This window comes from Amborella trichopoda, chromosome 2 (genome assembly GCF_054954075.1).
Source record: "Amborella trichopoda isolate Santa Cruz 75 chromosome 2, AtrichopodaSantaCruz75HAP2 v2.0, whole genome shotgun sequence".
Lineage (NCBI taxonomy): Eukaryota > Viridiplantae > Streptophyta > Magnoliopsida > Amborellales > Amborellaceae > Amborella > Amborella trichopoda.
In genome coordinates this window covers 60,382,117-60,392,469 of record NC_142337.1, presented here as the reverse complement: position 1 = coordinate 60,392,469, position 10,353 = coordinate 60,382,117, and the positions used below count along the sequence as shown (strand labels likewise).

Below are 10,353 nucleotides of genomic sequence, written 5' to 3'. Positions count from 1 at the left end.
GTTAGAGAGAGAGAGAGTGACGAATTGAAAGAGAAGTCCATTAATCTATTCTGCAACCTTCCATTTTTTCTCTTTCCATTTTCACAACCTTCCATTTTTTCTCTTTTCATTTTCAACTGTTTTTACAGACTCTGCAACCTTCCATGTTTTCTCTTTCCATTTTCAATTGTTTTTACAGAGAGATGTATACGGTTGAGCCTGAAGCCGTATTTTTTGAAAATCCACGCATGATCGATTGGTATTGTGAAGACTTATTGCTTGAAGATCCACACATTTTACAGCAAAATAATCTCAGATGAGAAAAAAAGTAACCATCCATATCGTCTTCTTTCTTGGTTCGCTTGTTTTTTATTTTTGAATCGAAGGCTTTTTCCTACTTTTGATTGCAATTTGAAGTGTTAAGTGCGGTGCAAATTGAAGTTTCAGCATGCTTTGGTGCAGTTTTCCTCTTCTAGCTTTGAGCGAGGAGGAGGCGTTGATGAAAGAAGATATTGATTGCACCAATGCTTAATTCCATACAACGAAATTGAGGAACTCAACCCCATATTTTCCATTCTGCCCAGCCCACCTATGGACATCGTTCCTTACAGCAACAAATACCTTGGTATCTCTCTCCCTCTCACTGTAGGAAACGCACTACTCGGCCCCAGAACCCGGCCCTAGGCCAGGTCGAGTCCGAGTAATTCGGCTAGAGTTAGCCCAAAAAGTGTTAAAAGAATTTAAAAATATAAAAAACCCAGAAAATAAGAAAAATACGATTAAAGTAAAATTAAACAAAACATATCTAAATAGGTTAAAATAGTAGTGAAAAAATGGATTTTTTTTTAAAAAAAGGTGCAGTTGGCATACAGATGCATCTGTAGAAAAAAAGGTGCAGGTGGTATACAGATGCATCCGTAGGTGAAGAGTCAAGGTGCACCTTCAAATTTTATCATGGTATATAATTTTGATGTAAAATATTTTTAGGATTATCTCAAAATCTATTTTTATATCTAATTATAAAATTTTAAAGTTAAAAACTGGTTAAAATCAAGTAGATCTACAAACATATGAAAATCTTGAGAATGGAAGGTGTAGATAATATGTTGTAAAATGCACTTTTTCTGAGACTTAAAATCTTTTTATTTTTCATAATCTGTACATGTCGATGTCGAGATGATCAATCAAAGGGTTTTTCAATATTAAAACTACCTTTTCGGATGGATTTTTGAGGGGCATCCGTAGTTATACGTTATAAGATAGTATCCTTATATAAACCTTTTTCTTAAAAAAATCAATTTGTGACCGGGAGTATTTTAGAAATAATTCAATTAGAAGGGAAATTGTAAAAATTAAGTATTCATCACCATAACTCTTTCTAATCTCTGCCAAAATGGTAGAAAACATTAACAAAAATCAAAATCTTTTTCTTATTTTTTGGAATTTTTTTATTATTTTATGAAACTTTTTTATGTTCCCGAATTCAGGGGAGTCCGGGTTGGCATGCCCGAGTATTTGAACACTGCTCTCTTTCTCCCATGGGGACAGAAAGGCAGAAGACCCATGAAATTTTTTTTCGAACTGACAGGATTTTCTTCCTTGCATTTTTTTTTGCAGAAGGGTTCGAGAATGCATTCAATGGTTATTATGACAATGGTTATTCGGATAATAGTATGGGGTTATCTAGTGATTATGCTTTAGGGTTTTTGCAAGAGGAATTCAATGATTTGCAGAGCACTGAAGTGACTTTGATTGGAGATGTTAGTAGTAGTTTTGATAGTTGTGAGGGAAAATGGCGATAATTTTTGTGGGAGTTTAGAGAGAGAAGAAGAGAGAGAAAGATCTCTTTTTTACAAGGAGGAGGGTATTAGGAGGGTGGAGAAATGTAGTGGGTATATTACATATGGAGAACTGTCAAGGTATTTCTACATGCCCATTACACAAGCCGCAAAGGTACTGAAGGTGGGCCTCACTGTTCTTAAGAAAAAGTGCAGGGAATTTGGTATTCCTAGATGGCCACATAGGAAGATGAAAAGCCTTCAAAGTCTTGTTCAAAATGTTCAGGTCTCTCTCTTATTCTCTTCAAAGTTCAACTCATTTCGTGTATATTTCTTATACACAAGAAGAGAAAATTCTTTAATATTTGAGTGATTTACATACAAATCTTAAAATTTTAGGTAAAATGTAAAATGCTATGCTTATACGCGGAAATTACTCAACCCGTCTTTTTTTTATTTTTTCCAAAATTGTTTTTCTATCAAAATTTTTTCATTAGTAGGTTAGTGCTCCAAGCTTTTAGGCACGGCCCTACTAACAAAAAAAAATAAACGAAATTTAAAAAAAAATAATCAAAATTCAGGTTGACCGAGAGACAATTTTGAAAAAAATAAAAAGAAAGTGGGTTGACCAACCTTTGTAATTTTCACCTATAATTAAAGCATTTCTTATTTTACCTAAAATTTTAAAGTCAGTACATAAATCACTCTCAATATTTTACATTTATTTTTTGATTCATTATAAATGATTTATATATTTGTTTTCATTAATTCAGGAACTGGGTAAAGAAGATGGTGAAATGGGTGAAGAGAAGATCCGAAACGCCATTAAAATACTTGAAGAGCAGAGGAATTTGATGGAGAAAATGCCAGGAATGCAATTGGCTGAGAAGACAAAGAAGCTTAGGCAGGCTTGCTTCAAGGCTAACTACAAGAGGAGAAGGCACTTGAATTCCTCTGCTCTCTCTTCCTCTTCATCCAACCCCATATTCTCCATCAAATTAGCCCGGAACATAAACTTGTAGAGGGAAAATCCCTAAACTTTGACTTTAACAAAAAAAAGTACATCATATGGACTACATTAACATGTATATAAATCTTAGTACTCTTTGACAAGCAAATATATATGGTTTCATGTAGTATTAGTTGATGTTTTTTTAGTTGATATATCTTTCTTCTCTTATCTTGCCATGATGTTACTGATAAATTAGGGTTTTTATATAAAAAATGACACCCTTAATGGTAGTTCAAATCCATTTTTTGCCCCATGTATGTGCGAATGTGTTTTTGTTTGTGGTGAAAAACTTTTTCTGTGGTTGCACCATTGAGAATGGGGAATGCATGTATATTTTGTGATGAAAATTTATATATTGAGTGATTTATGGATGAAGGAAGTTCTTACTTTACTGAACTGAATTGGATGACACCAAGAAAAGGTAATAAAATATTTTCCATAGAAAATTTGTCTTTCAATACTCTAAAGACTGGCTTATATTACCTCTTTTTTTTCTTTTCTTTTTTGTCAATTTTGTCTACTATGATAAAAGAGGATTGTGAGTGTTATTCTACCATCCAAATGGAAATATGGTTTCTTATTTTGTGCTGTCTATGGCAGCGAAATGATGTATTAAGCCTTTTATCATCTCAGAGGCATATTTGGGTTTGTTATTTTACCTTTAAAGGCATTTAAAATTGATTTTTCTTGCGTTATGTCTGTATTGTGGTACATTTTTCATACCACCAATATTTCAAAGAGAGGGGCATCGAGAGCTTTGGATTTTTCAATATTCATTTGAAAGTATGATATTTATTGGACAAAAAGAGTCAAATATTTCAATGTTTAGAACCATAGAGTCAAAGTTGTGTTCCCTATGGTTTTTAAAGGATAGAAGTCAATGTAAATAGAAACATGTTAGACCTGTATGCTGAATCAAAGGTGTCCCGAGTGTAGGAAAAATCGGGTGGTTCAAATTCTAACCTTTTCGTTAGCTTTGTTAAATTTTAAAATCGAAACAAGTCACTGGTCGGTTCTGATTTTGATGAACAAGCCGGGTATTTAAAATAAAAAATAAAAAATTATATAAAATCTCAAAAAAAAAAAAAAAAAAAAGGTATTTTTAAATGTTTTTTTTTTATCATTTTGGCACAGATTTGAAAATATTTTTGGCACTTTCCAATTTTTTGGGGAAAATTTCAAGAATACGCCTGGCACAAATCAATTCTTTAAAATCAATTTTTTCATGAATTTTCATTAATTAGTTTTTAAATATGCTTTTTGTATTTTGTTAGATTTTATTTTATAATATATATATATATATATATATATATATATATATATATATATATATATATATATATATATATATATATATATATATAACATTTTTTTGACTACTCGGGATTTGCCGATTAGGCCAGTTGAACCGTCCGGTTCACTAATTAGGCTCGTTGAACCGCTTCCAGCTTCATGTTCGGTTAACCGTTCTGGTTTGATTTTTCCTACACTTGTGTGCCCTATGGGTTTTTAAACATCCTTTAACCTAATATCATAATAATCTAAATAAAATAATAAAAGATAAATTAAGAGAAAAATAGGTGTGTGAGAGAGAGATGCCTATGAGTGAATAAGCATAGCATGGAGTATAAGAAAAACTATTAAAAAAAGAAAAGTTATTGAACTAAGTTTTTCCTTCTCTCCTTTTTCTTTTCAGTAGAAAACATTTTCAGGGTAAGAGCGCCTTCATTTGATTTTCATTTAGGTACAAGTACAATGACACATGCTTCGTAGCCTGCTCAAGGCATTTACATGAATAAACTATTTGATAGGGCCTAGAATCAAAGCCTTCCATCAATGACACACTTCTCTCCGCACATTTTATTGGCGTGAAAATGTGCTCTTCATTCAGCACAACCTAAATATTTAATGGGGTTTCGTCCCCTTCTACAACTTTTCAGGTTTCATCTATATCTATAACGTTTTTGCGCTTTTCTGCGAAATCATTAATGTTCATTTCTGATTCTCTTATGGAGCCTCATGACTGTAAATATACAACTCAGCTTCACCCATCATAGGGGTCACTAGGAATCAGGTTTGTCACAGCCAAGTTCATTGAGAAACTACTATACATATCTTCTGGGTTAACACCTGCATGCCATAAAAGAAAAACGGAGGCAACGATGAGATGTAAAGTTAAGAACAAGATGCAAAATTCTCTCCCTCTTTCTTTCTCTCTTTCTACAAATAACTAGTTTATGTCTTTTCTAGTATAGGAAAAATCGAACTGGAATGTTTAACTGGACATGGGGCCAGAAGCGGTTACTAGGTACTAACCGATAAAGTGGCCGGTTCAACTGGTCTAACCAGACAAGTCCCAAGCAGTCAAAAAAATGTTAAAAAAAAAAAAATGAAAATACAAAAAAATTAATAAAATATGAAAAATGATATTTAAAGTATGATTAAACAAAGTACATCCAAATGAAATTGAAAATTAATAAAAAAAAAAAATAGATCTTACATAATCGATTTTTGCACAAGGGTATTTTTGAAAGTTTCTAAAAATGGAAAATGTAAAAAATAGTACTAATGGCTAAAACAATTTCCAATCTTTGCCAAAATGATGAAAAACATTAAAAAATGCATTACAAGCAAAATCCCTTATTTTTGGGATTTTATATAATTTTTTAAATTTTGTTAAAAATACCCCGCTGGTTCACCAAAACCGGCCGAATCCAGAACCGGCCAACGACCAGAATGGTCGGTTCCGATCTAACCAGGCAGTTAGAATTTGAACCGCCCGATTTTTCCTACAATGGTATTTACCTTGCTGAAATGTTGCAATTCTGGTTCAAGTTCTGTGGATATCATTTGGAAGATCTCGGAGGATTGCGAGTTTTCCTCACCCAATCTGAGGATCTGTAGAAAAGCAACAAAGGCATAATGGTTGGCTTTGCCTGAATATGGTTACAGAACACACAAAAACCCAAGGTGAATGTATAATAATAGATATGCAGATGTACACAAGCATGCATATACAGCTTATCTATGCCCGCATGTCTTACATAGTTTTACCAATGCATAACTACGAGGAAACCATAGATGAGCACACAGATCCATAAAGACATAAATACGTCAACATGTGCATTAGTATAGCTGCCTGCATGTACCATCCATCATCCATGGCATTGGGATTGACATTCATGGCAATAACTTTGAGAAGCATACTCAAGTTAGAGGGATATAATAATCCTTTGGCAAACAAATTGTTAGAGGGACATAATAGTCCTTTGGCAAACAAATTGTCGTAATCACTTGCCTAGTTCGATGCATCCATGATGGTTCGATAAGAGAATAAAATAGGCATCACATAACTAGTATCCTCTAGCTCATAGTAATCAATACGGCTTCACTAGATTACAGAAGTTGCTTAAGACAAAACTGTTGACAAGAAATCCATTCTCGTTCCCGTGAGATAAAGAAAGCAAAAGTAGGAATTGACATTAAGTACTTACAAGTTGGTAACCTTCATGAGACTTGCTAATTTCTATTCCCCTAATGACCAAAAACTGGCACCTCTGTAGAGCAAGAGAGATCCGAATTATAGCACAAAGGACTCCTATCTTCAGCTGTACCTGCACAAGAAACATGATGCAATATTGAAGGGCACCTTTGTGTTTGGCAAATAATGTTGGCAAACCTAACCACTCTACTCTGCAATAAGTGTAAAACACCCCTCCAGTCTTTAAGCAGTTATGCCCAAAAGCGGCTATTGCATTATAAGTGGGGCTGACATATAGTGGATATCAGGCCCAGCACATAAAGTGGCACTATTAGCGACTTATACAACACCCAAACACGCCCAAACAACACCCAAACACGCCCAAAGAGTATAACTATCAAAGAACTACATAAAATAGAAGAAGTGGTACCTTTATTAGCTTGCCTACACCTAAAAGTACACAAAAAGTTGCATAAATGTACCCGGCTGGATTGGGAATAACTTCTCAAGGTATGCTTGCATATTTAACAGGTGTTATTGCCCCAAGAATAGAACTATATGAGAACATGACAAAAGGACACACAAGTTCCCATACTGTGCTCTTAAGCTACAATGCAAGATAATACTTAAGACTACAAGTATGATAGGAAATGTATGCTATAAACTAATGGAGTATCATATAAGGTATTCCAAAGGGACATCCACCATCTCTACTCCATAAAATGTGGAAATTAATTGTACGGGAGTGAACGTCCTGGTGGGCGTTACTGTAACTGATCTCCAGTGCCCATTATCAGGGACTCACATACGATGTTCTTGAAAAATTGTAAACCATATTCCTATGGATTATGGTATATGTGTCTTGTAATGTATTCAAAGATGTATGTGATCTATAAGTTAATACATAGATAGGAAGGCACCTCTCTTGGAAATGGCTCAAGCAAAGATTGTCCATATCTTGGATACTTCTTCCTGTGATATCTAGCTAGTAGTGCAATCATCTGCCAATTTATGAACCATGAGAATTTTAAACAGAATACCATAAAGTACGAACATGGAAAGGGACTGTGAATATGAAATTCTGTAAAATAAAAGTGTAAAAAACACCATATGAATGTTTAAGGCTTGGGAAACCTACATACCTCTCTTTCTTCAGAGTTGTATCCGTATAGGTGCTTACTGTTCTGTAAAACATATAGGATATAGTGAGCACAATAATTAATGATATGGAAAGAAAATTGCTAATTTAAAAAGTAAACGTCTTATAGAGAACAAATTTCTAACTCAAAGGAAAAACAATCATTTCCCCATAATAAAAATGGGGTCTTTTAAACAGAGAGTGAAGAAAACCAGTTAACGAGTACTTAATGGGATGGAGCTAGAAAGTAAGTTGCAATCATTTTGAATGGCAGAATGCACCTTGATCAACCTGTAGGAATGTTTATGATAACCTTTTTTGCCAATAAAATGTCCAATACCATGAAGCAAGATTGCGGCTTCAAGATATTCATAATCTTTACCATCAAAGCAATAAACAGATCTAGTCTGATAAGTGTCACTCATTTCATAACAAGTCTTTAGGCCTTCAAAAATCTCCTGCAACAGAAGAAAAGATAGAAGTAAGATAAGCTTCAAGGGTACAAGTCAAAACACTGAAAGCATTTCTTTTGTGACCACACAAACAATTCCACAAAGAGAACTACTTTTATAAATGAGATCTTGACAAGGGACTATTAGAAAGTGAGCAGCAACCTACAGTATCCACTTCTATTCTTCTATCCACTTATGCTCATGGAATAAACACCTCCAGTTCACCTAAAAATCTACCTCACTCATCAACCTTCTCACTTCTTAAAGCGCACTAAAACAAGGACAACATACACTTTCAGCCCCTCCATTTGATGAAATCCTCCCCAGATTGGATATCATGCCTCATAACATGTAAAGAACAAAGGATCTTTTGTAAATTTCCAGAATATCAGTTCAACTCATTTAATGACCATTGATCCCATGGATTTTATGTTGGATTCACATCCTAATAAGGTGAACCATTCTCGACCATCTTTCTTTATGTTTGCTGGAATTACTATACTTTCGTTAGTTCCATATTGATAATGGCAAACTTTAACTCATATTTACATAGCTTTTTGGAGTTCATCCCCTGCTCTAAGTGGTTATTGCCAAAACGGCAGCATCCAGCAATCAGAGCTTAGCCACCAGCTAAGAAACATGCATCCGATTTGTATTTCTGATCTTTGAAATGCATTTACTCAATGAGCAGATTACATCAAAACTCCAGGAGCATTCTAAATTGTCTACCATAAAGCAGATAGTTAAAAACTTTTAAGTATGCTATTTGTGTATAAAAAAATTAACAGTTAAACGGCCTCGTAAAAGGAATAAAGAAAATATTCATGTATATTTACCTTAGCCAGACCTGAACAAATTATAGCAGTCCTCATCCTCTTCTTTCCATTAAATCTATACGCAAGCCTCATAACTGAATGCCACCTGATATTGGCATTTACATCATAATTCAAGCAAGTACTTGCCAAGCTCTCGGCAATCACACCTTCTCCAAGCGCATAAGGAGATACCTCCATTTCATGAATACCAAGAACTTCAAATATTTCTAAGAGCAATACTGAACCGGCAAGGATTGATTCAGAACGCTTCAAAGAGAACCCAAGGGCTAGAGCATCTTCTTGTCCACTGCAAAGTTTCTCAATGATGGAACCCAACTCTCTTTTACCGAATCCCCATTGCTCAGATTCCTCAAAAAGTGGGAAATTACAGGCATGGCTTCTGTAGATTGCCTTCGCAATTGCTTTTATTGTACCCGAGGTTCCGACCACTCTCTCGATCTTGGAATTCTCAACAAACTTAACCAAAGGAGATCCCTGGAGAACCAGACGCACTTGCTGCCTCAAATTCTTGACTTTATCTCTCAGCCCACTTAAATTCCCGATTTCTTTTTTTTCTCTTAAACCAATTGAATTCCCAAGCCCTACTGTCTCTCTCAACCCAATTGATTTCCCAATTTCATCTTTCTCTCTCAACCCAATTGAATTCGCAATCTCCACTTTCTCACTCGGCTCAATTGAATTCTCATTTTTTATGAAGGTTTCTGTTAAATCAATGTGCCCAAGCTTCAGAGAAGTGGCAAAAAGCACTTTTCCTTGACACCCAACCACAAATTCAGTTGACCCACCTCCAATATCAACGGTGAGAATTGTCTGTTTATAGAGTGGGAGAAATTGAAGCACCCCAAGATAGATTAATCTTGCCTCCTCCTCACCTGATAAAAGGCTGATTCTTACTCCAGTTTTCTCCTCTACGTTTCTCAAGAAAGCTTCTCTGTTAATAGCTTCTCTAATGGCCGCTGTCGCAACAACGCTCACTTGGGCACTGTAATTCTTCGCAAGGCCCATGAAATTGTTCAAGGCTTCAATGGTTTTGGCCTCTGGTCCAGGTCCAAGAGAGCCATCACAGAGCCTATAGCGCCCAAGACTTACTGGTTCTTTATGGCGATCAATTCGAAGGAATCGGCCACTGGGTTCAGCTCTAACCAGGACCATCTTGAAGGAATTGGAGCCCATGTCTACTGAGGCCAAGAGCTTTGGGTGATTTTCAGAACTCAAAATCATGGCGCTCGCCGTATTGGTGAAGTTTTTCGCCATTGATTATGGCAGAAAAGGAAATAGGTATCGGACTATTAAGAGACCTCAATTAAAGTACCCCGGCTAATCTCTCTCTTTCTTATTTTCTTGTTTATCTCTCCGAAATCTTTTCACATTTTCAAAGGGGCCCTCTCTAATTTCTCTCTCTTATTTTCCTTTGATCTTTATCTACTGTATTTCTCCCTAGATTCAAACACAGCCGCACGCATGAGCCAAGGTGCGGACTCTCTCTATCGAATGAGGTTGCAACCTTATATAAACTTTTTCCACACGTTGGAATCACCTCTGTCCGGTGTTCATTACTTCTCCATTCGTGTATGCCGTACTCTTGTGGGACTTTTAAAAAAAAAAATTTCAAAATTTACATCAATCTAGAATTTTGGTATCTGCCTAAGGATATTCTCAACAAAATTTAGATAACTC

General features: G+C 35.2%; 2 protein-coding genes across 2 annotated transcripts; one reads left to right on the top strand and one right to left on the bottom strand.

Annotated features, from left to right (window-relative positions):
• Positions 1–3,084, top strand: LOC18445129 (protein RKD1). Its single transcript, XM_006855273.3, has 4 exons — positions 1–307; positions 442–604; positions 1,597–2,043; positions 2,531–3,084. The coding sequence occupies exons 3-4, from the start codon at positions 1,738–1,740 to the stop codon at positions 2,777–2,779; spliced, it is 555 nt and encodes a 184-aa protein (XP_006855335.2). The 5' UTR covers positions 1–307; positions 442–604; positions 1,597–1,737; the 3' UTR covers positions 2,780–3,084.
• Positions 3,085–4,474: 1,390 nt separating this feature from the next.
• LOC18445128 (Ppx-GppA phosphatase) lies at positions 4,475–9,991 on the bottom strand. Its single transcript, XM_011629074.3, has 7 exons — positions 8,677–9,991; positions 7,670–7,846; positions 7,393–7,434; positions 7,171–7,251; positions 6,264–6,383; positions 5,575–5,667; positions 4,475–4,899 (listed from the first exon to the last, which is right to left on the bottom strand). The coding sequence occupies exons 1-7, from the start codon at positions 9,928–9,930 to the stop codon at positions 4,861–4,863; spliced, it is 1,806 nt and encodes a 601-aa protein (XP_011627376.1). The 5' UTR covers positions 9,931–9,991; the 3' UTR covers positions 4,475–4,860.
• Positions 9,992–10,353: the final 362 nt, after the last annotated feature.

Coding starts and splice junctions, on each gene's coding strand:
- LOC18445128 (XM_011629074.3), bottom strand. CDS start 9,930: ATGGCGAAAAACTTCACCAATACGGCGAGCGCCATGATTTTGAGTTCT. Junction 7,847..8,676: donor TTTGTTCAGGTCTGGCTAAG/GTAAATATACAT, acceptor CTTCTGTTGCAG/GAGATTTTTGAAGGCCTAAA. Junction 7,252..7,392: donor ACAACTCTGAAGAAAGAGAG/GTATGTAGGTTT, acceptor ATAAATTGGCAG/ATGATTGCACTACTAGCTAG.
- LOC18445129 (XM_006855273.3), top strand. CDS start 1,738: ATGTTAGTAGTAGTTTTGATAGTTGTGAGGGAAAATGGCGATAATTTT. Junction 2,044..2,530: donor GTCTTGTTCAAAATGTTCAG/GTCTCTCTCTTA, acceptor TCATTAATTCAG/GAACTGGGTAAAGAAGATGG.